Source organism: Papaver somniferum, chromosome 5 (genome assembly GCF_003573695.1).
Source record: "Papaver somniferum cultivar HN1 chromosome 5, ASM357369v1, whole genome shotgun sequence".
In the NCBI taxonomy this organism is placed as follows: domain Eukaryota; kingdom Viridiplantae; phylum Streptophyta; class Magnoliopsida; order Ranunculales; family Papaveraceae; genus Papaver; species Papaver somniferum.
In genome coordinates this window covers 18,616,528-18,641,244 of record NC_039362.1, presented here as the reverse complement: position 1 = coordinate 18,641,244, position 24,717 = coordinate 18,616,528, and the positions used below count along the sequence as shown (strand labels likewise).

General features: G+C 36.7%; 3 protein-coding genes across 4 annotated transcripts; all 3 read right to left on the bottom strand.

Moving 5' to 3' along the window:
* Positions 1-7,008: 7,008 nt before the first annotated feature.
* On the bottom strand, positions 7,009-8,379 carry LOC113278815 (F-box protein At3g07870-like). Its single transcript, XM_026527557.1, has one exon. The coding sequence runs from the start codon at positions 8,377-8,379 to the stop codon at positions 7,009-7,011; it is 1,371 nt and encodes a 456-aa protein (XP_026383342.1).
* A 959-nt stretch (positions 8,380-9,338) lies between these two features.
* Positions 9,339-17,317, bottom strand: LOC113281089 (protein MICRORCHIDIA 7-like). Of its 2 annotated transcripts, none has more exons than XM_026529733.1 (20): positions 16,561-17,317; positions 15,642-15,716; positions 15,476-15,510; positions 15,303-15,381; positions 15,013-15,105; positions 14,818-14,902; positions 14,130-14,205; positions 13,880-14,008; positions 13,298-13,396; positions 12,239-12,340; positions 11,722-11,883; positions 11,525-11,620; positions 11,353-11,404; positions 11,159-11,270; positions 11,013-11,077; positions 10,615-10,921; positions 10,359-10,514; positions 10,185-10,260; positions 9,877-9,999; positions 9,339-9,780 (listed from the first exon to the last, which is right to left on the bottom strand). In XM_026529733.1, exons 1-20 carry the CDS (start codon positions 17,120-17,122, stop codon positions 9,709-9,711), a joined length of 2,556 nt encoding a protein of 851 aa, XP_026385518.1. In that variant the 5' UTR covers positions 17,123-17,317; the 3' UTR covers positions 9,339-9,708. The 2 variants fall into 2 exon arrangements, with proteins under 2 accessions (XP_026385518.1, XP_026385519.1); XM_026529734.1 differs by having other exon boundaries at positions 16,585-17,317.
* Positions 17,318-22,462: 5,145 nt separating this feature from the next.
* Positions 22,463-24,488, bottom strand: LOC113281088 (omega-hydroxypalmitate O-feruloyl transferase-like). Its single transcript, XM_026529732.1, has 3 exons — positions 24,342-24,488; positions 23,765-24,243; positions 22,463-23,680 (listed from the first exon to the last, which is right to left on the bottom strand). Exons 2-3 carry the CDS (start codon positions 24,209-24,211, stop codon positions 22,823-22,825), a joined length of 1,305 nt encoding a protein of 434 aa, XP_026385517.1. The 5' UTR covers positions 24,212-24,243; positions 24,342-24,488; the 3' UTR covers positions 22,463-22,822.
* Positions 24,489-24,717: the final 229 nt, after the last annotated feature.

Below are 24,717 nucleotides of genomic sequence, written 5' to 3'. Positions count from 1 at the left end.
AGCTGAGTATTCATTGCTTATCTTTTACTCGAAATCATGTGTTGTTAAAGCGTTTCGCTTTGATCACGTTTATCTTCACCTAGTGATGAAAGTCATGAAAGTTTCAATCACTTTGGAAATTGCTCTGACGAGAAAGGTTTGTTGTTCTTCACGACTGAGTATCGTCCTCTGAGAATGTTTCAATGATTGAAATGAAATTTTAGATTATATAACCATGTATTCCTTGAACCGAAGTTTTCGAACTTTGTTGATCAAGAGAAATCGGTAGGATTGTGGAATCGGCTTGCCAAGTCCGCGAACCCAGTCCGCATGCTCAGTCCGCGAACTAACGGAAGTTCTCGACTGAGAATTTCTGCTAGGATTTCCAAAACTCGTTTGTGTGCTAAGTTCGCGAACTGGCGGAAGTTCTTGACCCGAGAATTTCTGCTGAGTTTGGAAAACTCAATCGATTAGCTTAAGTCCGCGAACTTGTTTGTGATCTTAAGAGGTTATGATCTAAAGATGTGCTCTGAACATGAAACATTAATTATTAAGGAATTCTTTATGCAAACCATGGCTATAATGTTCATGAGCCGATTCTAATCGGATCTAATCATCTATGTTTCAATTGTGTCTTGTGTAGTTACATAAGATCTCATAGCAATTGAAAAACTCTTAACTAGTTCATTTGAGTCAATTGAACTATTTATGGTGAAGAAGAACATGATTAATATGAGATGCTCATATGGTTGACCTTTTGGGTTATCATGTTGAACCAACATACGTGTACTCGTTTGGGTATGGTTTTCTCAAACCCAGTAAATGTGTACCCAAGTGTGTGTGACAAGCTATGTCTTTCGATCTAACGGTTGAGAGATATTGGCTTGAATCTAAATCAGGTTTTCATCTAACGGTGAATAGAGTTTTCTTTGTACCTAAGGCAAAACCCTGATTTGAAGGGTATATAAAGGAGACATCTAGCATTGAGCAAACCTAATCCCCACATGGTTGTGTTCTACTAGTGCTCTCGCTAGAGTCGATCTCCATTAACTCTTGAGTTTCTTCTCTAAACTCGAGTTAACGACTTAAAAACTTCATTGGGATTGTGAAGCCAGACCGATACTACTTTTATCGTAGTTGTGTGATCTGATCTTGCATCTTCTATCGTACGAGTACAATCGATTGATTGGCTTGATATCATGAGAGTTCTCCGATAGGCAAGATAAAGAAGTCACAAACATCTTCGTCTCACTGTTTGTGATTCCTCGGCAATTCGCTTGTGTAGTCATGAAGGATTGTAGAGAGGTGATTGATTAATCTAGGCTGTTCTTCGGGAATATAAGTCCGGATTATCAATTGGTTCATGTTACCTTGATTTTATATCTAAAGACGGAACAAAACCTAGGGTTTATCTGTGGGAGACAGATTTATCCTTTCGATAGACTTTTCTGTATAAGACAGATTCGTTTATTATCATGTCTGTGATTTTGGGTTGCAGCAACTCTTTGTTGTGGGTGAGATCAGCAAAGGGAATCAAGTACGCAGTGTCTTGCTGGGATCAGAGGCGTAGGAGTAAAATTGTACCTTGTATCAGTGGGAGATTGGTAGGGGTTCAACTATAGATCATTCCGAAGTTAGCTTGGAGTAGGCTAGTGTCTGTCGCGGTTTAATACAGTGTGTATTCAATCTGGAGTAGGTCCCGGAATTTTTCTGACTCTATGGACAAAAGTGTTATCTCTGTTAATGTACCACCAGTCCTCGATGGCTCAAACTATTTATGGTGAAAAGTTGTTATGCGCACATTTCTTCAATCGCGCGACTTCCAGTCATAGATATGTGTTGTGAATGGACATGCGACTACAGTTGTATGGAAAGAGATGTGGTTGTACCAAAAGATTTATGTATGTACAATATTGCCGAGTTATTTGCTGCAAGGCAAAACTCCGATGGGTTGAATGCCATTCTGCATGCTATTACCCCAAACCTTAGACATTATGTGGCATCTTGCACTATGTCTAAAGAAGCTTGGGATACTTTAGAAAGCGTATTCGAAGGTAACCACAGTGAAAAGGAAGCTAGGCTTCAAAACCTTAATTCCGAATGGGATGACATTTATATGGCAGAAGAAGAAGATTCGTTCGACGATTTTTATCACAAACTGTCTGAAATTGTTAATGCATCATGTGCATTGGGTAGGACCATTCCTGAAAAGGAAATTGTGAATAAAATCCTTCGATCGCTACCATCTAGATACGAATCTAAAAGACATGCCATCATTGAAGGAAATAACCTTAATACTCTTTCGCGAAACACAATTGTCGGAAAAATTAGAATTTTCGATCGCGAATATATGGCAAGAAATGATCATCAATTGATTCGCAACCGTGTCACCTCTCCTGATCATAAGTCTTGTCATCCGAAATTGACGAAAGAGAAAAATGAGAATTGCTTTATCTCTACGCTGTCTCTGTTTATACAAAAACTTAAGAAAATCCTCAGACGAAGTAAAATAAAGTCTCAAAAGGAAACTCGATTAGTCAATATAAAGGATAAGAATACCGAGAAGAGCCATACTAATGAAACTAGTCTTGTGTGTGTTCAAGTCTCTTCAAAAAATCCTGAAACTGAGGTAAAAGAGATAACTAAAGCATGGATGAATACTCTTGATTATTGTCCTGAGGAAATCTATGATTGCTTCCTCAGTATTTTTGATGAAAATCATTCTCATGATTCTGTGGGTCAGCAAACCTCTCCTGATCGCGTATTGAACTCCAGGAGTTTCTCGGAAAAGATTTTACCAAATCGCTATGTTCAGTTGAGTTCATCTCAGGATCATCTTAGCACGTCAAATCAAAAACAGTCCCTTCAGGCTAACCGTTGTACGACGAAAAAAGAAAGGAAGTCCTCCCTTCATCAAAAGGAATTTTCAAAAATGGCGCGGGATTGGAAAAGACCAACAGTCAAGTTTCTTAAAACTGTGATTACATTGGATAGAAAAGTTCTTCGTAATTCTCCTTCTCAAATGGGTAAGCAGAAACCTAGTACATTGAGTGGTTTCTCTCTCTGCAGAATTTATCCCAGTCCAAACTTGGATTGGAGGCATTGTGATCAGTAATCTTGTTAAAAAATGGTTCTTGCGTTTCTACCTCTTACACAAGAATCATGATATACAAGAGGACTGTGATATAATCTGTGTGTGCTTCTACCAGGACGTGTTCATAAACGGCTCCATATTTTCAGGTAACCAACTTATGTTGGTTGTTCCGTAAGATGTTATATGTTGAGCATTATGAACTAAATTAATCACCCTTGGTTATTTAGTTTTGTACTCCATAAGTCTTCTTTCTTATGTTGAGTAGATGTACGGTTAAGGTTGTCATGTCTTATGATAATCTTAGTCGGGGTTCCATAATCTCTTATGTTGATCTCAAAATAATTAAATTGATTACCTCGGTGATTAGTTTGGTTATTTGTTTGTATTCCGATTAGATTAATTATAGGTTCTCTTGTAATTAATCTAATTGAGTTTTCATATATTTCACAAGTTCTTGTGTTGAGTATATGAACGGCTACACTATCATGTTTTATTGGTTAATGTAGTCACGTATTCCGTAAGGTTTTCCTTATGTTGAGTACTTGAACGTTTAAGTTAGTCACATCCACGATTAACTTAGTCGTAGCCTGTTGCTCCGTGAGTTTACTTAAGTTGAGCACTTTCAATTAAATTGATCACTTTTGTGGTTTTGATTTAATTGCATATTCCAATTAGAATATTCATCGGTTTAGTTGTGAGTATTTTGGTTGAGTTTTGGATATAAAAAATCATTCACATGGTTTTTGGTATCCAAATAAAAATCCTTCTTTTCTATCGAAATTAAGGTCGCTCTTGTTGTTCCTTTGGGAATGACATCAAATGGGGGAGAGTTCTTTTGAACTTGTGCTTAATGGTAATATCTTACGGGGAGTGCGGCTGTGGAATTTTAAAGGGGTTATCTTGCGTCTTAATACTCATTGATGAATGATGTTAGCTTCGGCTATAAGATTGCATCTAAATTAAGATGATATGTTGTCTTTCTTTTGGTCATGAAATGTCTCTTGTGGAAATTTCATTATGAACCCGTTCTTGTACCTTTGCCAATTTTATTGACAAAAAGGGGGAGAAATATTGTAGGTCACACTACAAATACATATGGTTTTCGGATCATTGTGTAAGGGGGAGCGGTTTTCATGATCGAGATGGAGTATTGACTAAGGGGGAGTGATACATATCACCATAGTATTATTTTTAAAGTCGTGATGCAATTGGAATTTGATGTTCATAATAATACTATGACACTGTATAATAATGATCGAGAATCTCGATTTCTCTCATTGTTATAACTACGGATCTTCAACAATGGTGATACTAAACTTACAACCTTTGGGATCATTGGAGTACTTGGAAGGACGAAGATTTCCAGGAACGTTGAAGATTTGACTATGGAATAGGAACCACTAAAGTTTATCTTTTTTGTATTCCATATGTATTAATAGTTTTGTCACTAAAATTGACAAAGGGGGAGATTGTTAGAGCATAGCTCGGTCAACCTCGCATGCGTTGCTATATCAATCATGTTTGTCAATGTTAGTGATCAAAACTATAAAGTCTTGATTTATAGCCTATTAGATAAGTCTCAGACTAGGATAGGAAAAGTGTAGTTGAGCTCAAGGACTTCATGGTGATTCAACGACAACGACGAAGATCTACACCAAGGAACCGTGGAACTTCATCAACAAAAAGGTATGTGAAGACTTAAAATTATCTATCACTCGAAAGTCTATCTATTCTTCTCCTACTTCTTATGAGACAAAAGTAGTATGTTATATAGACTACATCATATACACTTGATATTTCGAGCTGAGTATTCATTGCTTATCTTTTACTCGAAATCATGTGTTGGTAAAGTGTTTTTCTTTGATCAGGTTTATCTTCACCTAGTGACGAAAGTCATGAAAGTTTCAATCACTTTGGAAATTGCTCTGACGAGAAAGGTCTGTTGTTCTTCACGACTGAATATCGACCTCTGAGAATGTTTCAATGATTGAAATGAGAGTTTAGATTATATAACCATGTATTCCTTGTGGAATTGGCTTGCCAAGTCCGCGAACCCAGTCCGCAGACTCATTCCGCGAACTGACGGAAATTCTCGACCAAGAATTTCTGCTGGGATTTCCAAAACCCGTTTGTGTGGTAAGTCCGCGAACTGGCGGAAGTTCTCGACCCGAGAATTTCTGTTCAGTTTGGAAAACTCAACTGATTAGCTTATGTCCGCGAACTTGTTTGTGAGCTTAAGAGGTTATGATCTAAAGATGTGCTCTGAACATGAAACATTAATTATAAAGGAATGCTTTATGCAAACCGTGGCTATAATGTTCATGAGACGATTCTAATCGAATCGAATCATATTTGTTTCAATTGTGTCTTGTGTAGTTACATAAGATCTCATAGCAATTGAACAACTCTTAACTAGTTCATTTGAGTCAATTGAACTATTTATGGTGAAGAAGAACATGATTAATATGAGATGCTCATATGGTTGACCTTTTGGGTTATCATGTTGAACCAACATACGTGTACTCGTTTGGGTATGGTTTTCTCAAACCCAGTAAATGTGTACCCAAGTGTGTGTGACAAGCTATGTCTTTCGATCTAACGGTTGAGAGATATTGGCTTGAATCTAAATCAGGTTTTCATCTAACGGTGAATAGAGTTTTCTTTGTACCTAAGGCAAAACCCTGATTTGAAGGGTATATAAAGGAGACATCTAGCATTGAGCAAACCTAATCCCCACACGCCTGTGTGCTACTAGTGCTCTCGCTAGAGTCGATCTCCATTAACTCTTGAGTTTCTTCTCTAAACTCGAGTTAACGACTTAAAGACTTCATTGGGATTGTGAAGCCAGACCGATACTAATTTTATCGTAGTTGTGTGATCTGATCTTGCATCTTCTATCGTACGAGTACAATCGATTGATTGGCTTGAGATCGTGAGAGTTCTCCGATAGGCAAGATAAAGAAGTCACGAACATCTTCGTCTCACTGTTTGTTATTCCTCGACAATCCGCTTGTATAGTCAGGAAGGATTGTAGAGAGGTGATTGATTAATCTAGGCTGTTCTTCGGGAATATAAGTCTGGATTATCAATTGGTTCATGTTACCTTGATTTTATATCTAAAGACAGAACAAAACCTTGGTTTTATCTATGGGAGACAGATGTAAAAGTGTTGTTCCTACTCGAGACAGATGCGGGGGAGAAGGAATAAAAGGTTTGTTGTGAATCTTCAGTGACAGAAGGGTTTTTTAATTCCTTCATTGGGGAATCAGAAGGAGTATCTACAGAAAGAGTATTGTGTGGGGTTTGATGGTCTTTTCGAAGCAGCTTTCCAGAGAAGTTTTGTGAAGTTGGTTGAGGTTGTGAGTTTGTCGAGGGGCTTCGAACTGTATTGGTGGTGGGAGGCGGTGCTTGAGATTCCATTGGTGGAGATGACGGTGGGGACAGAAGCGTGAGAAAATAAAATCCAGAAATTCAGACACAGAATAGCCTGGAGAAGAATTTAAGCCCCAGTTGTGTTTCCCAAATCTTACAGATTCTTGTAAGAATCTACTAAGTGATTGGTTCAATTGGATGGTTATGTTCTTCGATTCACAAAAGCATTAACTGTGTTGATATGCGATTTTGAAATCTTGACTCTAGTCAATGCCCACGACCATTTTTTGGTTTTTAGCTACTAGGCAAACCAAACTTGTTAAAGGTGCACATGGGCTAAGATAAGACTTATACTAATAAGTAATAACCCCCTCATAGCCTCGTTGGTTCTAACACGTAGACAATAAATCAGGAAAAGTAAATTGAGTGACTGGCCCTTAGGATTATAAAATGGAAAATTATATAGATAATTCAGATGATGTAGGACTAATAATTCCCACAACATCATCCTACATTCAAAATAATAACAAAAGAACGATAGGATAGAACTCGCGTAATATGCCTCACGATCCAACTATTTCTTGCAATTCTCGTGCGATACCTTTTAAAGAAACAAAGGTGTTCACATGAAGAACCATGCAAGTATCTAACCATGGATCCATATTAAAAAGGCAAGGTATTGTTCTAAAAGTTGCGGTTTTTGGTTCATAGATGCACAATGCAGATAGTTGACGGTATTTAAATAAAATTTCACCACTCTTCGTGACGGACAGCGGCAGACAATCATCATAACTCAACTCCGCTTGATCTATACTGAATATCCTACTCCAACTCCAAGAAGAATCATAGTACTCTTCGTTCTCGTCCATTACAAAACTCGTATCGTTTTCGGTCTTCTTTAACACCCATATATCCCAGCTTCTGTCATTCCTATTATAACAATCTTTGTTGTGATAAACACCTAAACAACCTCCCAGACGGCAAAGTTCATAACCGTGAGCGCTATCACCCTGAAAACAATCAGGTGGCGACTTGACGACAAAAAACTCCTCTGTTCCCAAATCGAAAGCCATAATCCTTTCTCTATCACCGTGGCCGTACTGCACCCAGTGAAGCGCTCCATTGAAGAAAACACCATCTGATTGCCCAAAGTGGTAAGGAATATCACATTTGTTTCTCCAGTGCCCACTACTACTGCTTTCCCCTCCAAGAGTGTATACCTGGACCTTTCCGACCGGAGTTCGGTCGTACTTTAGTACGTCCTTTGGTTGGTAATAAATTCTGACAACCTTGTATTCACCAGTTGAAGGAAGATAACCAAACCCTACTGACAGTGTAAGTTGGTGACCCACAATAGTATCAGGAACCAACAACTCTGGAAGCCTCAACTCTTCTCCGGTAACAGGATTAAAGATATAGGTTGGATCATTGTGGACATAGGTGAACTGTTTCAGGTTTGGAACTCTATATTCAGTTCTGGTTTCAATGGGAAATTCCTGGACTTCACTGCTGGTTTCAATGGGAGATTCCTCGACACAATGGAGACGGTTGACCGAAGAAAAACAGATTAACCCATTGCATGAATCAACTGGAAGACCCTTAAAATTTATTGTAAATTTCCTGTTTGATAAGTTCTCAAGGTTTTCATCATCAAGGTACTCTCTGTAGTGGATTGACTGTTGATACTGATTTTCTGTAGATTCTAGAAAGCAAAGAAAACTCACCTTATAGTTGTTACTTATAGAAGCATCATGAGTAATGCCCTGATCAACATATTGCTGGCGACGGAGATGGATACGAGCAAAGTTGGGACCAACCAGAAGATCTCTCCATGTTTTGCATACTTGTTTTAGGGATAACAGAAACACGGCTGGCAACCGAGAAAGTATATCTGTTATGATATCTTCTGGGAGTGAACAGTTGTATGACTCCATTGTTTTCTCACTAGAAAAGGAGGATTTGAATGGCTTGCCGAAACATATACGTATATAATATGGAGGGGAGAGAAGGATAGTACAAAGAAACCTAAATCCTAATCCTGACTTAATTAGGAAAATCAAACTTTTGATTTTATTGAATTATTTTTAGGATATTTAGAGATTTTAGGAAAATACTGTTCAGCGCTATAAACTAGGAAACCGTGCAGCGGTCTCTAAATGTTGAATGTCTCTTTCTTTCTTTCTTTCTTTAGGACGGAATATAGATCGAATTGGTAACATCGATGGTGTAAAACTATGGTTGGAGCGCTTAATAAGTCATGAGCGGTTCAAAGCAGTTAAGAATTGTCAAGCATGCAAATCCCTCGGACAACAGATTTGAGACACCAGCAGTCGGTTATATTTGGACTCGGTAACTTTAAGATGTGGAAGGATCGTGATTCCGTAAGTCCCTGAATTGATCGGGAATATGATCAGTTACAAAGTAAAACTAGGATGTTCTTTCACTTTTGACAGAATCAACGATTCCAATGACAAGAGCACCCAATAGGCCCATATGTAGTACACCAACTCTTGTTACCAGTCACCCAATAGGCCCATATGTAGTACACCAACTCTTGTTACCACCAACACACTGACCACGCAATCAAAGTCGCATCGGTAGTTAGTTGCATGGCTTACGTGCTGTACCTTGAGAGCATTTGCTTAAAGTCTCTAAAGACTTGAATGAAGTGCGGCGATGGCAAGTCTATGACTCAATGACCAGCTGGTCTTGTATCAAAATCGGTAGATTGCAGAGTTTCTCTAAATTATGGATCTATAATTTTGCCCCATCATAGAGCTTGGGAAGCTCTGACCCAGTCAGGACCCAACACTCAACGACTGCCAATGTTTACTAGTCCACAACAGAAACCAAAACACAATACTTCAAAAAAAAGAAAAATGAAAAATCCAACTTACAGGTGAAACTAAGCGTTTGAATCGCATGAGAGACAACTAATTGAATGTCATTGAAATGTACACCAGATATTTCAGACCAAATTAGGAAAGACAGCATAGGTTACATTATTAACACCAAATACCCCTGAACAATATTTGCTACATAGGTTACATAGTGAGAGAGCGTAAACTCGATTAGAAATGCAAATACAAGGGAATAAATAATAACATTGTGGAAGGCATTCCATGTCAGGTTTGATCAGTTGTTGTGGAAGTTCGCATACCCGAATGTGCCTGTGTAATATAAAGTCCTTCAGAACCTTCATCACCGATCATTACCACTTGCGAAGAAAAACATCATCTTTCATGCCAGTACCACCAGTGGTTTTAAGTTCTGCCGTCGGACTTCTCAAGCTGCCGAACTTTATCGAGCAACTCTTGTATGGTATTAGAAGCATCCTTCAAACAGAAAAAAGACAGGTGTTAACAATAACCAACTATAATAGTCTCACGCGTGTACAAACTAACAACCACCCATGGATAAAAGCTTCTCACCTTTAATTTGCTCCTCAAGTTTTCCTCCTCTTTCTCTCGCCGGCATCTCTCCTCGGCAAATATATCAATGAAGGCTTCCTGTTCTTTATTCATTTCTACAATCTTTTCCTCTGATTCCTTTAACTAATGATTCAGAAACACCAAAACTATAAGATTCTTTACAACTCAAGTACAGCAGTCATATGGCAACCAAAAATCTAAAACCACAACAGGTACTGCTAGCCCGAACTTTCCCGAACACTTCCAAAGGAGATTGCAATAACGGACTGGTTAACTCAAGAAAAATATCAATAGACAAGCACACTTACTTTAGCCTGTAGTAAATTACATTTCTCTTTTTCAGACTGCACGTCACGAGAGAACAATGCTTCCATTTTCTTCATTCTACAACACAAACAAAGATGGTAAAGAGGCCCATCTTTACTGTTTAATCAAGCAAACTACAAAGTACTGAACATGGAGTCATGAGCATATATAATCACCTGTCCTGCAGTTCATGATTCTCCGTCCGCAGCCGGCTTAGAGTCGCTGGATCAGAGTTGGTAGGGCCATTCCCGTTTAATAGTGTAGTTAGTTGTTTAACTCTGTCCCTTTCATAGTCAATATCGCGCAAGAAGGATTCTTTCATTTTGCTTAAACTACAACACACATGTAGAAGACAAGGGACATTGGAGATATGCTAACCGAAAGTATGGCACATGTAACTCAAATAACTTCTACTAAAGAGACTAAATTTACCTGTTCTTCAATTCACTATTCTCCGCTTCCAACTGTTGTATAATCACATCAGATTCACTACTGTTTATGTCTGACCTATCCTTCGACCTTTGCCACTGGTATTTTGTTTTCTTTCGAATGCCAGGCGGCCTTTCAGAGTCACTGTCATCCTCTTCTGAAGAACTTGATCTAGGTCGAAATCTGCTGGTTGGCTTTCCGTTCGCACCTTTACCGTACATGTTCCCATTTCCGTTAACAGGTTCCCAACATGATGTAGATCCCATCGTACTTTTGGATGATTGCCGAAGAAGAAAATCAGGCGAACTATCTACACATGTAGACCATCCAGAGCGTAAGAAATATATCTGGTCTTCCAAATCCAAATTAAGAGTTGAATAATGAAATAAATTGTGACATACCTCCAGCTGCTACAAGCTTCTTGTTACGTCGACACGAGTATCCAACTTTATGACAGAGTGTGGTCCTGGATGTAACAAGATAGATAATTAAGAATCGCTAAGAAAGCAAAAACATCCTTCAATAATGAGAAAAGGAAGTAACTGACCAGTATGTCTTCTGCATCTGGACAAGTCGTGCTTCAAGCCTAGCAAGCACAGTTGTACGCTCAAACCCTTGTTTATCATGAGCTGGCTCAACAAAGTTAGCCTCCAGTACACCTGTATTTGTAACACGCCACATTAGATGTTCCTCTGGCCTCAACTGATCAATGTAAGATATATTATTACAAACGATGGATACCTATAACTCCGCGACCATCACTTCCTGAGGGATTCCAAACCCTCCAAAATGGCTAGCAGGATGAGAAAAATATCAAGTCAGTTTAGTTCATCAGGGAAAGAAGTCTGTTTTAATCAAATAAAACAATAAACAACAAGAATCAGTTGTACAGCAATCAAAGATGAATAAAAACCTTGATAAGGCGGTTCTTGTGATAAACACTGAATCCTTGGACATCAATATGGTCTTTAGCATCCTTTACAAATCCCATCGTCACAGTTGCAACCACCTGATATCCAAGCGGGAAAGACCAAGTTCAAAGTTTAGGCTAGATAGCTTTCAGGGATATCAGCTAAGTATTCACTGTGTAGTAAGAAAAAAAACTCCTACATTTGGATCCTTCAGCATACCGTCGGCACCAGGTTGTGGCCTATAAGTAATCTCTTGAGCTAACATCATATCATTAATGAGATTGTGGTGAACAATATCTTTACCACGGAGAACCATTCGGAAGCGAAGTGGAATTCTGAGATAGAGAATAGATGCATAGCTCTGCCACATTGAGATAATGGTGCTAAGCAAAAAGATCAACGAAAAGAATCCAGACATGAAAAAGAAAAAAATAAAAGGAAAGAAACAAGTAAATTTTCAGTAAATACGAGGACCAAAGGTAAATTAACAAAGGCTCGAAACTGGTAAAGATATGAATGTTTTATGGGAGATGAAACCAAAGAAACACCAATCTCTGCCATGTCAAAATTAAGGAAAACTTAGCCTAGCACCAGCTATGACTACTGAAGATGAACGATGCAGAACGAGAACCCCAAATTCACTAAAAGAGGAAGAAAACACTTAAATGATCATAGAATGTTATACACATCGGGGATAACACAACATAATCACATACCCTTAATGAGTGCCGATAAGTCAGGTAGTGTCTAGAGTTGGGAAATTTTTTTGCCATCTCTATCTTCTTCTCATCTCGGTTGACCCCTCTTATTTGGATGTCCTGTCACATTTCAGACATTTTTGTTAGCCCGAACCACATGGATAAATCATAAAACTGATATTGATCAAACATATTAACAGTAAGTAAAGTTTTTTTCTATTTCTGAATTAAGTATTTACAGCTAGGGCTGTTCATGGTCGGTTTTGGTTCGGTTTCTAGCCAAACCAAAATCGAAACCAATATTATCGGTTTCTAAAAATCTAAACCAAACCAATCCATTAACCATTGGTTCGGTTTCCAAATGGTTCCAGCCGGTTTCGGTTTGTCCCAGTGGTTTTTGGTTAACCAATAATTATGTCAAACCAAAAAAAAAATTACACAAATTTACAGAAAAAAAATCGTAGCTGCAGATAGTATTGGTTTACAAAAATTTACAGACAAAAAATAAATAAAAAGAATATCAAGAATAGTTAAAGCTTACTCTAAATCTAGAGCTCAAAAGAAGATATATAATATATCTTAATTTAGTTAATGACGAACAAAAAAGAAGGAAGACGGAAAGAAGAAAGTCCAGTAGCAGCAATGGCTGATGTAGTTGGGGGTGGAGAAGGGAGGCGACTGAGAGAAGGAGAAAGAGAATGAGGGAGAGTATCATAATGAAATATTAGATTTAGGGTTTCTATTTATCCTCTAAATCAATGGGTAGAATCTAATACTTGTAAATCAACAGTAGAAACTAAGTTTAAAAATTAATCGGTTTTCCAATGGTTTTTGGTTCGGTTTTAGAGGTAAAACCAAACTAAAACCAACACTATCGGTTTTTCACTTTCTACACCATAACCAATCCATTAGTAAATGGTTCGGATTGGTTTCTTCCTAATTGGTCTGGTTCGGTCCGGTTCCAGCGAAAAACCGAAACCATGTTCAGCCCTATTTACAGCATTACATTCTGAATATTATCAAATAAGCGCCTGACAATATGGTATTCATTGAGAGCAAAGGATAAAGAAAACATACATGTGGATCGGATTGAAAATCAAGCTCCAGTTCACCTTGATCATCCTCCCACAGATTGTAAATGATTAACCGTGTACCATGCTCACCGATCCCATTGAACTGAAGTTAGAACAAAAATTAATTAAATTCTAAAAGAACAATACTGAAGTTCTGATCCCTTAACATAAGTATTACTAAAAGAATCCAAAGTACAGTAACAGAACTCTTACAAAATACACATTAATTTTTGCAGTTCCCAGGGTCCCATCAGATGATTATTTTCAATGAGATACCTCAAACTGACAGCATAATATTACAAACTAGATACAATTGCTCTTAGATACTAAGGAACCAAATTGGAGTCCACAAAAATTACAACCACAACCTCACACGTTCACAGAATGACGGTATTCCAAAATGCCCATGTAGGACAAGTTATATACGCTAGCAACAATTAATAGAAGAGAAGCATCCATATATCTCATGATTGAATACAAAGTGGCTTAATAGAAGCTTACTCGTTCAAGAATATTAATAATAACACATACTTGAAGTGTTGCTAATATAGAAAGCATAGTGGAAATGGACGAGGAAAAGAATCACCTGTTTCAAAAGATCTGCTTCACTTGCAAATGGTGACCATTGCACAATGGTGTCTACATTTCTATTCCAGTCACTTGAAGATGATCGAATCAACTCCTTCCATTCTCGTCCCTCTTTTTCATAGTCAAGCTAATATTACCAACACAAAACTTATCAAAAAAGGAAGGAAGAATAGTGATAGTTGATACAAAAGGTACTAATATATTTAATCACCAGTACCAATAACCAGAAACTGAAACATGCTGCTTACCATTGGAACTACAATATCTTCCTTGCCTGTGCCCCTTAAGAATGTGTAGGATAACAATCCAATGCTTTGAGTAGAGCTAAAGATCATAGAATGAATTATCAATTATTTGTCCATACAACAAAATGTGCTCCATAAGTTTAAAATTGACAACTTGAAAATACACCGAGTTCCAAGAAAGAAAAAGAATATGCATATAACAAGGAGTAATGAGGTAGAGGTAAAAAACAGTATCAAACTTATACTCTCTTCGTTACTGATTCCCTACATATCTGTCTACTATACTTGGCGTATTTGAGAGAGTTTTTCCACAACTACAAAGACTTACATGAGCTGCTGAGGATGCAATTATTGTGTGGTGGGGAAAGGCTTGGGGCAAAAGAAGAAGATTAAGCTGGCTTTCCATAGGAGTTGTGTTTGTCCCACTAACAAAATCAAATACTATCTAGCCTGCTAAGATTGCTACTGCGCATAGCATTTTAAGGGAATGGAAGCCCTGTTGAAAATTATTCTCGTGATATGAAAGGTGGCACATCTACTTATTTATGTGGAGTAACCAAGCCTGGATTCGTCTCCAGCCTGGATTTATCATATCAACTTAAAAGCATTGTGGTAATCAAGTATACATAAGTGAAAGAATACAGTTACTGAGATACAAAGCGATACGTAACAACATGAGCGAACCCAATACCTATTCCCATTTTTTCCACGACAGCGTGAGAAGACAATAACATCTGCCCCTAGTCTCATGGTACTCGTCTTAAAACCATTCCCATCTGAATAAAACAAGAAATAACAAAAAGGTTTTCTTAGGTTTTCATGCTGAACAACTGATGTAAAGAATCAAGGATGTACTTTCTTTCATGTTAAAGAAGAGGTGACATACACTGTCCTATCGTATTTGCTAGTTTGCTTTTCGCCGAGTACCCAAGGGACATGCATTGTCGCATTTTATCCGGATCCATTCCGCCGCCGTCATCTAGATCAGGGTAGCAAAAGTGTTTATTTTAGCATTAAATTTTCTTTGGCATACAGGAATAACCATCATAATTATGTGATAAAAGGATACAAAAACATCAAATCATGGATATGTATCGCATAGCAAACAGAGTCGTACATAGTGCGTGTAATGCTGAACATATGTATATCAAAACAAACGAAGGCAAAGCTATGTACCTTCCACCAGCAGCATCTCGCTGCCATCTTTTATGTTGTGTAACATATCGATGTTCACAAATGTAGCTCCATTGCAGACCTGGCATGAAAGTGCATATTTTTAGCAGATTAAAAAAACAGAAAGTCTAAAGGCGTAGGAGCGATAACCTTGGTGTTTGAATAGGTGTAAATACCTCATCCAAAGAATTATCCAACAGTTCTGCAAAGGCTGTGGAAGCAGAAGAAAAATAAGATTCAACAAAAATGCATCAATGACCTAATCGTGAAGTACTTAATTAGAAGTTAAGTTTACGTAATTGACACCCCGAACATCACGAGTAAGGAAGGAAGGAGTCTCACCTCCAAGAGCCCACTTATGACTGGTTGCATTTGAATGCAGAAACTTTGGATGTACCCTGACATGATCCATGCCACCTTCAAACAGGAACGAAACAACATTAGAGTTCCACCAGCTATGGAAAAATCTTGGTTATGAATGCAAAATAAGAATTGCAACTGTCTCGTAATTACTAAAATAACTCGACTTAGTTTATTAGGCATCCCAAACACTGAAAATATATAATGGCGTTAAATCTACCACGAGAGTACGCAGTTATTCCAGTCATTTCTACCCACTCTGTGGAATTACTAACACAGCTTTAATGTTACATACTATAAAAGAACCTTTAACTGCTGCAGGCCCATAGCCGAAATGAACAAATATCTCAATCAGGTACTCTTTTGCACTTTCCAAAACTCAAATTTCGAAGGTTATGGTTTGGATTGAAGACTCCCTTCCAAATAGTTGTGACTCTCGGAAGTTCTATGTAAACGGGGTGAAAAAGGTAGTAAGCTCTTCTAAAAAAAATACCTCCTTCAGCCTTAAAACAGTCGTTTGCATACAGCTTTTCCAAATTCTTTAACTTCTCATCAAGCGAAACCTAACAAAATTTTTGCATCTTGACAGTTGCACTAATTTTAAAGTTAAAGAAATCCTAGAGACATTAGGCCATGAAAGTTCATCAGTATACTCATATCAACCTCGACTACTCAACAGCGATGGTTTCCTAAACCACATCAAATCTCTATCTTTAAGGGGATAATGTTCCATCAGATGCACATTCTTATCAACCAAATAACAAAGAAAAGTAGCATCTAAACTAGGGAAAATACACTAATTTCACTGCAAATTAACAAGAATTTTAGGTTTTGATACAACATTATGTATGATAATATAAAAATCAGACCAATAACCAAATTAAAGAGAGTAGTGACTCACAATTTAAAGAGAGTAAAAGAATACCAGTAGAAAAAGCAAAAGGATCCTCCACCACACCACCACCTCCATCATAATCTCCAGCTTTCCAAAACTGTTTACATGTCTGTACCATAACTACATCTTTCGGTTTCGGCACAACAACCTCTTTCGGTGTATTTGGTGGTTTTGAAGCAACAAAATCTTTAGGTGTAGCAGGAGGCTTCGGAACCACAACATCTTTCGGCGTAGCAGGAGGTTTCGGAACACCAGCAGCAACATCTTTATCTTTACTAGGTAATGGATCAAGAAATCCAAGTGGTAATACTACCCCTCTATTATCAATCCTTCTTTTCTTCTTCTTCCTCTTATTACTACCACCACCACCAACCCTAGAATCTTTAGACCTGTGAGCATCTCCATCACTATCTTCATCATCATCATCAGAATCCGAACCACCACTACTGCTATCAAGATCAATTACTTGAACAGCAGATTTTTTTGAATCTCCGTTCTCGTTTCCTTTAATCGAATCAATCGGTGTCGTTTCTTGTTTGATATTCAATGTAGATTCCGATTCAGCCATGGCTGAAGAAATTTCTGCTGTGATTTTAGGGGAATTTTTTTTTTTTTTGGAAACCTAGTAAATTAAAATTTGAATTTCGTTTTGTGTGTGTACGATAAAGTGTTTAAGAAATCGTATCGGCGGAAAATTAAGCGGCGTCGAAAACGGATTTAATGAAACTGTTACATGTTTTTTTCCTGTTTATCTACTTCTGTTTGCGTCCGTAGGGGGAGTTGAAGTGTTTAAGTGGGCAAGTGATTTAAGCTTGCCTGACAGATCGGGGAAAGTTACGAGAAGGGCCCTTGTGCTTTGGAGATATTACTGGAGGTGTGGGTGTTGTGTTGTTTTTTTAGGGCAGAGAAAAATGTCTCGTCAAAGTCAGAGTGTCAGAAAAAGTACTGTTCCAGTAACAGTTTGAACAGTACAAGTTAAAAGTAAAAAAGAACCCAAGAAAAGCAAGCAGTGAGATTGGTTATTTTCACGGAGGTGAGATGAGTAGGGGACATTAATGAATCCGCCAACCTCGCCGGGAGGTTAATTTGGTGGACGTTGATGGCTCTGGCGAGTTGATTGTTCTCGTAAAAACACCTTAATTTTAACTTCGCTAATAAGAGTACCAATTTATTTGGGGAGTATCTATCTAGTAGTGAAGGAAGTTTTCATTTAATGTATGGATTTTCCATGTACCTATATGAGAAAACTGACACCCCCATTAATATGCGTGCATAAATTTATGTGAAATATTGTTTGTTTTTAATTATTTTTTGGATTGTGAGATAATTTTTGTTGAATTTCTTTTCGTAAAGGTGGACTTGGATATTTCAAGTCTTAATTTTGTATCATAGAATTACAAAATATGTATTCTCCGCTACAAATTTATATTACCTTTCATACTCCATTGTTTACAATGTTTCGTGTTAATGATTGATTCATATTTTATGCATGGAAACAAATCGCATAGACGAAACACCGTGAATTTGGTTGCTAGAATATGTCACATGCTCCAAGTATTTGAAAACTAAAATTAAAACTACATGTCACGTATTTTAAGTATGCATCCCCTTTTTGTATCCAAATAGGAAGGAAATATTTTGAAAATTCGGATTTCAATTAATCTTAGTTGTATTATACAGTTTCTAAAAGCAATAAATAAATTTTGAAAATCGATTAGTTTTTAATTACTAAAACTATCTTATACTTACATAAATTAAATAGTGTTTTACTTATTACTTAACTCTTCGACAATTTTGTTAGACATCGGAAGAGTGTTAATTTAGGTAAGTAAATTGCTTAAAAATAAAGATCATAATTGATTATGAAAATGGATTAGCTTAAAACTTAAGCAATATATGTTGCTTGGAAATCAAGCTAATTGTTTTTATGGATATAATATATCTTGGGAATCAAGTTAGGTATCATTTATGGAAGTAACTTAGCTTGAGATTTAATAAAGCCTTCATATATTGTACATCACTATATAAATAGGAAGCATATCCAAACTTGGAAGAAAAAGATTCATCACTATATAAATAGGAAGCATATGCAAACTTGGAAGAAAAAAATTTCTTAGATCCGGTCTGCTAAAATTAGAATATGTCACATACTCTAATTTTGTAAGAAATAACCATGTTTATATAAGAAGCAATTAGCGGCGAGGACTTAACTAAACTTATCATTATCTTTCCTCATTCTGATAAATCTCTAAAAAATTCCTCAACAATTAGAACTGTCAGATTCAAAACGATGTTATTCAATCTAACAAAGATGTGGAGGATAAGGTGTTCGATGATTTTCTTCAGTTATTTCTTTATGTTGTCTCTTTTTTCAATCGATTGGATAAGTAATCATCATCTCCTATTTTGTGTAGTATGCGAGATTCATCAAAATATAGGATGTAAGTCCCTAGCAATCATTAATAACCCTTTTTAGGGTTAAACAAAACTACTCAAATCAACAGATTTTACGTGATCCAGTCAGTATTTCATGTTGGACACCTTCCCGTCTATTGGTGGGCTAGGCACAAATAAACCTTTGAAACCTGTCATTTTTGTATACCGTACGCGGGTGACACTTATAAAATCCTTTAGACACCCGCCCACAGATGTCAGATCAATTAATGGTGGATTTGGATGTAGAATTTTAAAGGTGGAATTTATGGTTCTACGGGATATTGGTTGGAATCATGTTTACTGGGGATATTGGTGGAATTTAGACACCCACCACACACACACCCACCATCCACCCACTCCACCCCAAGATTTGCTGGGAAACTTATCAAGGGATTTATGGACCCATTTTTTTTAACTCTAAATCTCATATATATGCAATTTTAAGATTTGAGGGTAATATCAAACGGTACAAAGACTTTCATACAAGAAAACTCTATAAATCCTAGGAATTTTAATTGAGTTACCAAACACACAAGGAATTTACATGAATCCCATAATTTGTAATCCCATGGGATTATAAATTCCTGGAAACAGTAAATTCTGCAAACAAACCCACCATAAGTATTTTCCTTATTGTTAGAATATTGCTCGGTTAAACCCACCAAGCGTTGGTATACCAAGTTCAGTTGTCATGTTTTAACTCCAAATTCGAGGTTGCTTGATTAGAGTAATAGAGTCAACTTTGTTAGGTTATATAGGAACAATATAAATGTTGAGACTTGACCGTGTTACTCTGAAGAAACTGAAGACGTATTTGCATCAACGTACACATCATTTTTTTGTTCGAGGTTAGTAATGCATACTTGACTTGTTAACATTTCTGTATATGTTTCTTTCAAATCGTTTAGATTGAAAATATACATACAAAGTATATATATGTATATCTGGTATTAAAGATTTGATCATCATATTATGGTCAAGGTGTCAAGGAAGTGTATACTAATTGTTTTACATAACTTTGGTATATGGATCATGAATAATAACGTTTATCTTTTGAATTTCGTAGATTCAACATAACACTATTTGGTAATTGTTTACTAGTTAGAGTGCTAAATTTTTGGGTTTATTCCATACCTAGAAAACTACATGGGTTTAAGGAAGTAAACTTGCGAAACTTGTTTCGTAGTTCAAAGGTTCTATTTTAGGACCAGTCCCTTAAACAAAGATCTATACTATGACCGATCCCTATGATCTCTATTAGGACTGATCACTTAAGCAAGGGTTTCTATTGGAACCGGTCCCAAGGACCTCTAGCAGGACCGATCTCTTAATAAGGATCTATAGTTTGACAATCTTTAATGTTAACCAAACATGATAATTTCCAATTTTATGCTATTGACTAAGGGTTTTAACTCTCTAAAATATAGTTAGGTTAATATAGAAAGTTCGCAAAACGTCGACATAATATTTTGAACATGAGATAAACTCTTATCACTTAATATTTGAAATAATTTTCTTGATACTCAAGGTGAGATCCCAAACCAAAATATTCTAAGAAATATTTTTGATATTCAGAAAGCATATGCTTTTACTTCCCAATAATCAAAGCATATCTCTAGATATTATATTAGTAAAGTACTCCCTCCATCTTTTATTAACAGTCCTAATTGACAAAGTCAGGATATTAAAGTGACCGTAACAAATGTCTGACTAACCCTATTAAATGCTACTATATTATTATTAAAATTAATACGGATGAACATATTATGTATGAATAAGTAGAATCTTTATAAAGAATTTTATACCTATCCATAGATATTTTTATTTAAAAAGGGAATGACGATTAATATGAAAGATATTGAATATATTTTTTCTCCTTATATATGGTGATACTATTTAAGATTTTGGATAGAGTTTAGACTAAAAGTCATTTTTTGATTATAAAAAATAAAGGGTATATTTGATAGTTTGTGCATGTATTTTGAGACAAAAGATCTGAAAACTATAAGATTTTCTTATTGGTTTTATGATCTTTGCGATACTTGGTGCATGTTTGATTGATTGGGATCCGGCAAGATCGTATATATTGCGTAGATGTTTTATAGCTTGTTGTATAGATCTACAAGCTATCACTTGGTGTATCTCTTCAGAAACCGAATTTGATAATTTTTGTGATCCGACCCATAAACCGACTAACTTTCTAAATTTTTCTAAATATTAGGTGGTCGGGCTGGCCATGGTCATTCCAATCTGCATGTTGCTCGACAATTGCATTTAATATGTGCTTGTATGAAGCTCATCCTCAGAGTTTTTAGCTTATCTCTGGGTGCTTCAAATTCAAATTTCAACTTGAAACCACGTCAGCTTGAACCAGCTACTAACTGCTACAATTGTTCATGAGAAGCATTGGATGGTTGGCACAAATAAATAAAACTGTTGGATTTTATCTTATAAAAGAAAATCCGATGGCTAAGATTTGATGCGCATAACTAGATAAAGCCACTGGGTTTTAACTTAAAAAAAAAACGGTTGCGCAGATTTGAAGTATTAATGGTTCGGCAAAAAAAGTAAAATTCATTTGTGCTAGCTGCGTGGGACGCTCCAGAATTGATCCAACTTCATGTTCAAGCAAAGGCTTGAACACTATCTTATTCATGTGATTTAGCCACGATTTTTCAAATTAAGTCCTAAATCAATCCATCATTAGAGCAATTCTTACGGAGAAAAATTTCATCCACAAGTATGTGACCATAAGATATAGACTTGCTACTGTGGAAAAAAAACCCTCCACAAATCAATAAGCTCCGGTAAGTACTCCTCAAATTTGAAGAGATTAGTGTGGAGTATCCATCCAACATTGAATGACAAGATAAGATATAAGGTCATCCAGGATTTCTTTTTTTATTTTGTTTTTTCTTTGTGCGGTCACTCAACGGACGATATACAACAACTATTAAAAAAATATATTATTTGAAAACAAATCAATCTATGTTTTGGCCGAATGATAATTTTTTTCACTTTCTTTTTAAGATATCTAAAATAAAATAAAGAAAAATAACGTAGGTTCAGATTTGTGGATATCTATCTAAATTTTCCATAGTAGAATTTTTTTTATAAGATTCTAAATATTCCTATTTATTTGGATTATCCTTAAGATACAGATGCTTATATCTTCGTACCATATGAGTTGCCCTCACAACTAGCTTCACTAGTGTAAGCAGTATCCAAAGACTTTTACAGCCCAGTTTACCAAGTAAAACTTGCTTGAGTTGTGTTTTGGTTAGCGTTTGCCATTTGGGCTTTTCTTGTGGGTTCTTTTATTTTCGGTTGTAATTTTGGTAATAAATAAAGTCATGAATGAAAACTGTTTTTCGAACCGATGCATTTCGCTTCGGCTTTTCATTTTCACTTTTCAGGCACAATGAAATGCTCTTGACAAAGAGCACATAGCAAAGTTATCAAAAACATGAAGTAAGTGAAACAAAACATCACCTTTATGAATGAATTAATAAATACAACTGCTAATACAATTGTCATTTCAATGGATAAACAACACGAAACCAAATTCTGAAACATAGTAAACATATAAATTTTATAGGTCCAAACAATAACCTCCAAAATGAAAAAGAAAAAAAAAGAAGGAAATAACAAACACAAATTTTCTCCCCCTCGATTCGAAGTTTCATTTCTTGAATTACAACAATGACGAATTCACCACCCCACCATGCTTAATATTTACCTCTTTGTCAGTATCAATTTTGCCGAAATTCGTCAACTGCTTCAACAAAAGATGCCACGGAACCGAGGGTCGGAAAATATAATTAATCTGTAATTATATTTCCATTAGTTGTTCGAATGTTTTCATGGCAGAAGTAGGCAAACCCAGAAGGATGTTTATGCTTTTTCTTTCTGTTCCATGGGATAGGAACAATATGACTTCTTTCTGAGGTAGCGTAACCGGTCCAGACAGAACAGGTTCTCCCCATCCGAAATCGGTAATATGGAAAGGTAATCTAGACCAAGTAGTTATAAGCAATGTTGCAGCTAAAGATGGCCTAGCTCTAGTTGTTTCAAAATAATCTATGGCAGATCTCATGTAACTGTCTGAAACCATCTTAACTGCCTTTTGAACTAACCCAGCTGAAAATGATAAAGGATTCTTCAGTATTTCCCCCGAGCTGCACAGCGAATTAGTTAGCACGATCCCGTTACCGAAATATCCTCTTGGCAGTGGCGGGTTGAATCTAGCTCGACCATCAACAGCGAACAACAGCTTTGTCTGTTGCTCTGGCTGCAAATTTAGAGCCTTGCATCTAGCTCTCCATACGAAACCGGAAAGCGCTTCAAACGTTGTGCACTTTTCAAGAACCCCGTCTTCCATGGCTTTCATCTTGAGCAAATCAAGCTTTTCGGGACCGATACAGAACGATCTGTACTGCATTTCTTCGTCGTACATGTCCATAATGTTTGATACATCGTCGATCTCTTCAAATTCACGGTGAGGGAACTCTACATTAGGTGGGTCTCTGGGATCAAGTATGTGCCTGTCTAGGTACGGTGGGATGCTTAGCGGTAAACCTCTTGCCATTTCACCCCATGAGTTCACGAATTCCATTGCAGCAAGTCCATCGAACATACAATGGTTCATGCATAGGCCAAGAACGAATCCTCCACACTTAAACTTAGTCACCTAAGAAAATTAACAGAAGTACACGTTTAAGACGACACCTTCAAGATATGAAATTATTAGGCAAAATCGTCAAATTTTACGTACCTGAGCTACGAGAGGAGGAATTTCAAGAATGTTTTTAGCACTGGGAATGTTATGAACCAGCTTTTCAAGAGTAGCAGGATCAGGTTTTGTTATGTTCCCAATCTCTTCCATTCTGCAGTTAGCTTCTGCCTCAACGAAAACACCACCTTCACCGGTGCAATCAACGATAAGTTTACCATCGGTACTAATCGTAAGCCGACCAGCGAGCGGGTAATAATGAACGAGAACCTTTGCTAATGCGTCCTTGATCACTTCCGCGGCTAGTTCATTTCCCTTCTCATCCGACTTGAAGCAGTAGATAGTTTGAATTATAACTGCAATATTCTGGTCAAGATTCGACAAGTAATATAAACCTTTCTTTGTTTCTGCAGCTGGTTGCACCAAAGTTGGTTCTCCTTTCTCCACACTTAGTTCAACTACCTTCTTCCCATTTGTGTGGTTATCCATTTGTAACAAGATTAATCTTCAAGCTTCAAAACCTAATCAACAAACAAGGATAATTATAAGTGTTGCAAAAATATTGTTTGATTCACATTAATGCAACTGCAAATACAGAGAGATATTTAAGAGGGTTTACCAAAGAAATTGCCAACAGAAACACCTGAAAACTGAAATGGGAAACAACTAAATATAGAAAGAGTGTAATTAGAAACACATGGGTTGCATTAAAAAGAACTTTTATGAAAAGATCAGAAGAAAAATGGGATGCAGATTTCTTTTTGGGTTGGATGATAAAAAAGAGACTGTATATATATAGAAAAGAGCAGAGCTTTTTAAAAAATATAAGTCAAATTAGGTACCTTGTTTAGTGAAAACTGAAAGCAACATGATGATAACAGGAAGAAACAGTTGGCATGACATAACTGGTGATGATATGCATAACCTAATTGTACAGTAATGGAAGAGATTGAATTGCATTGAATTAGAGAGGAGAAAAACAGAAGGTTTTCGTA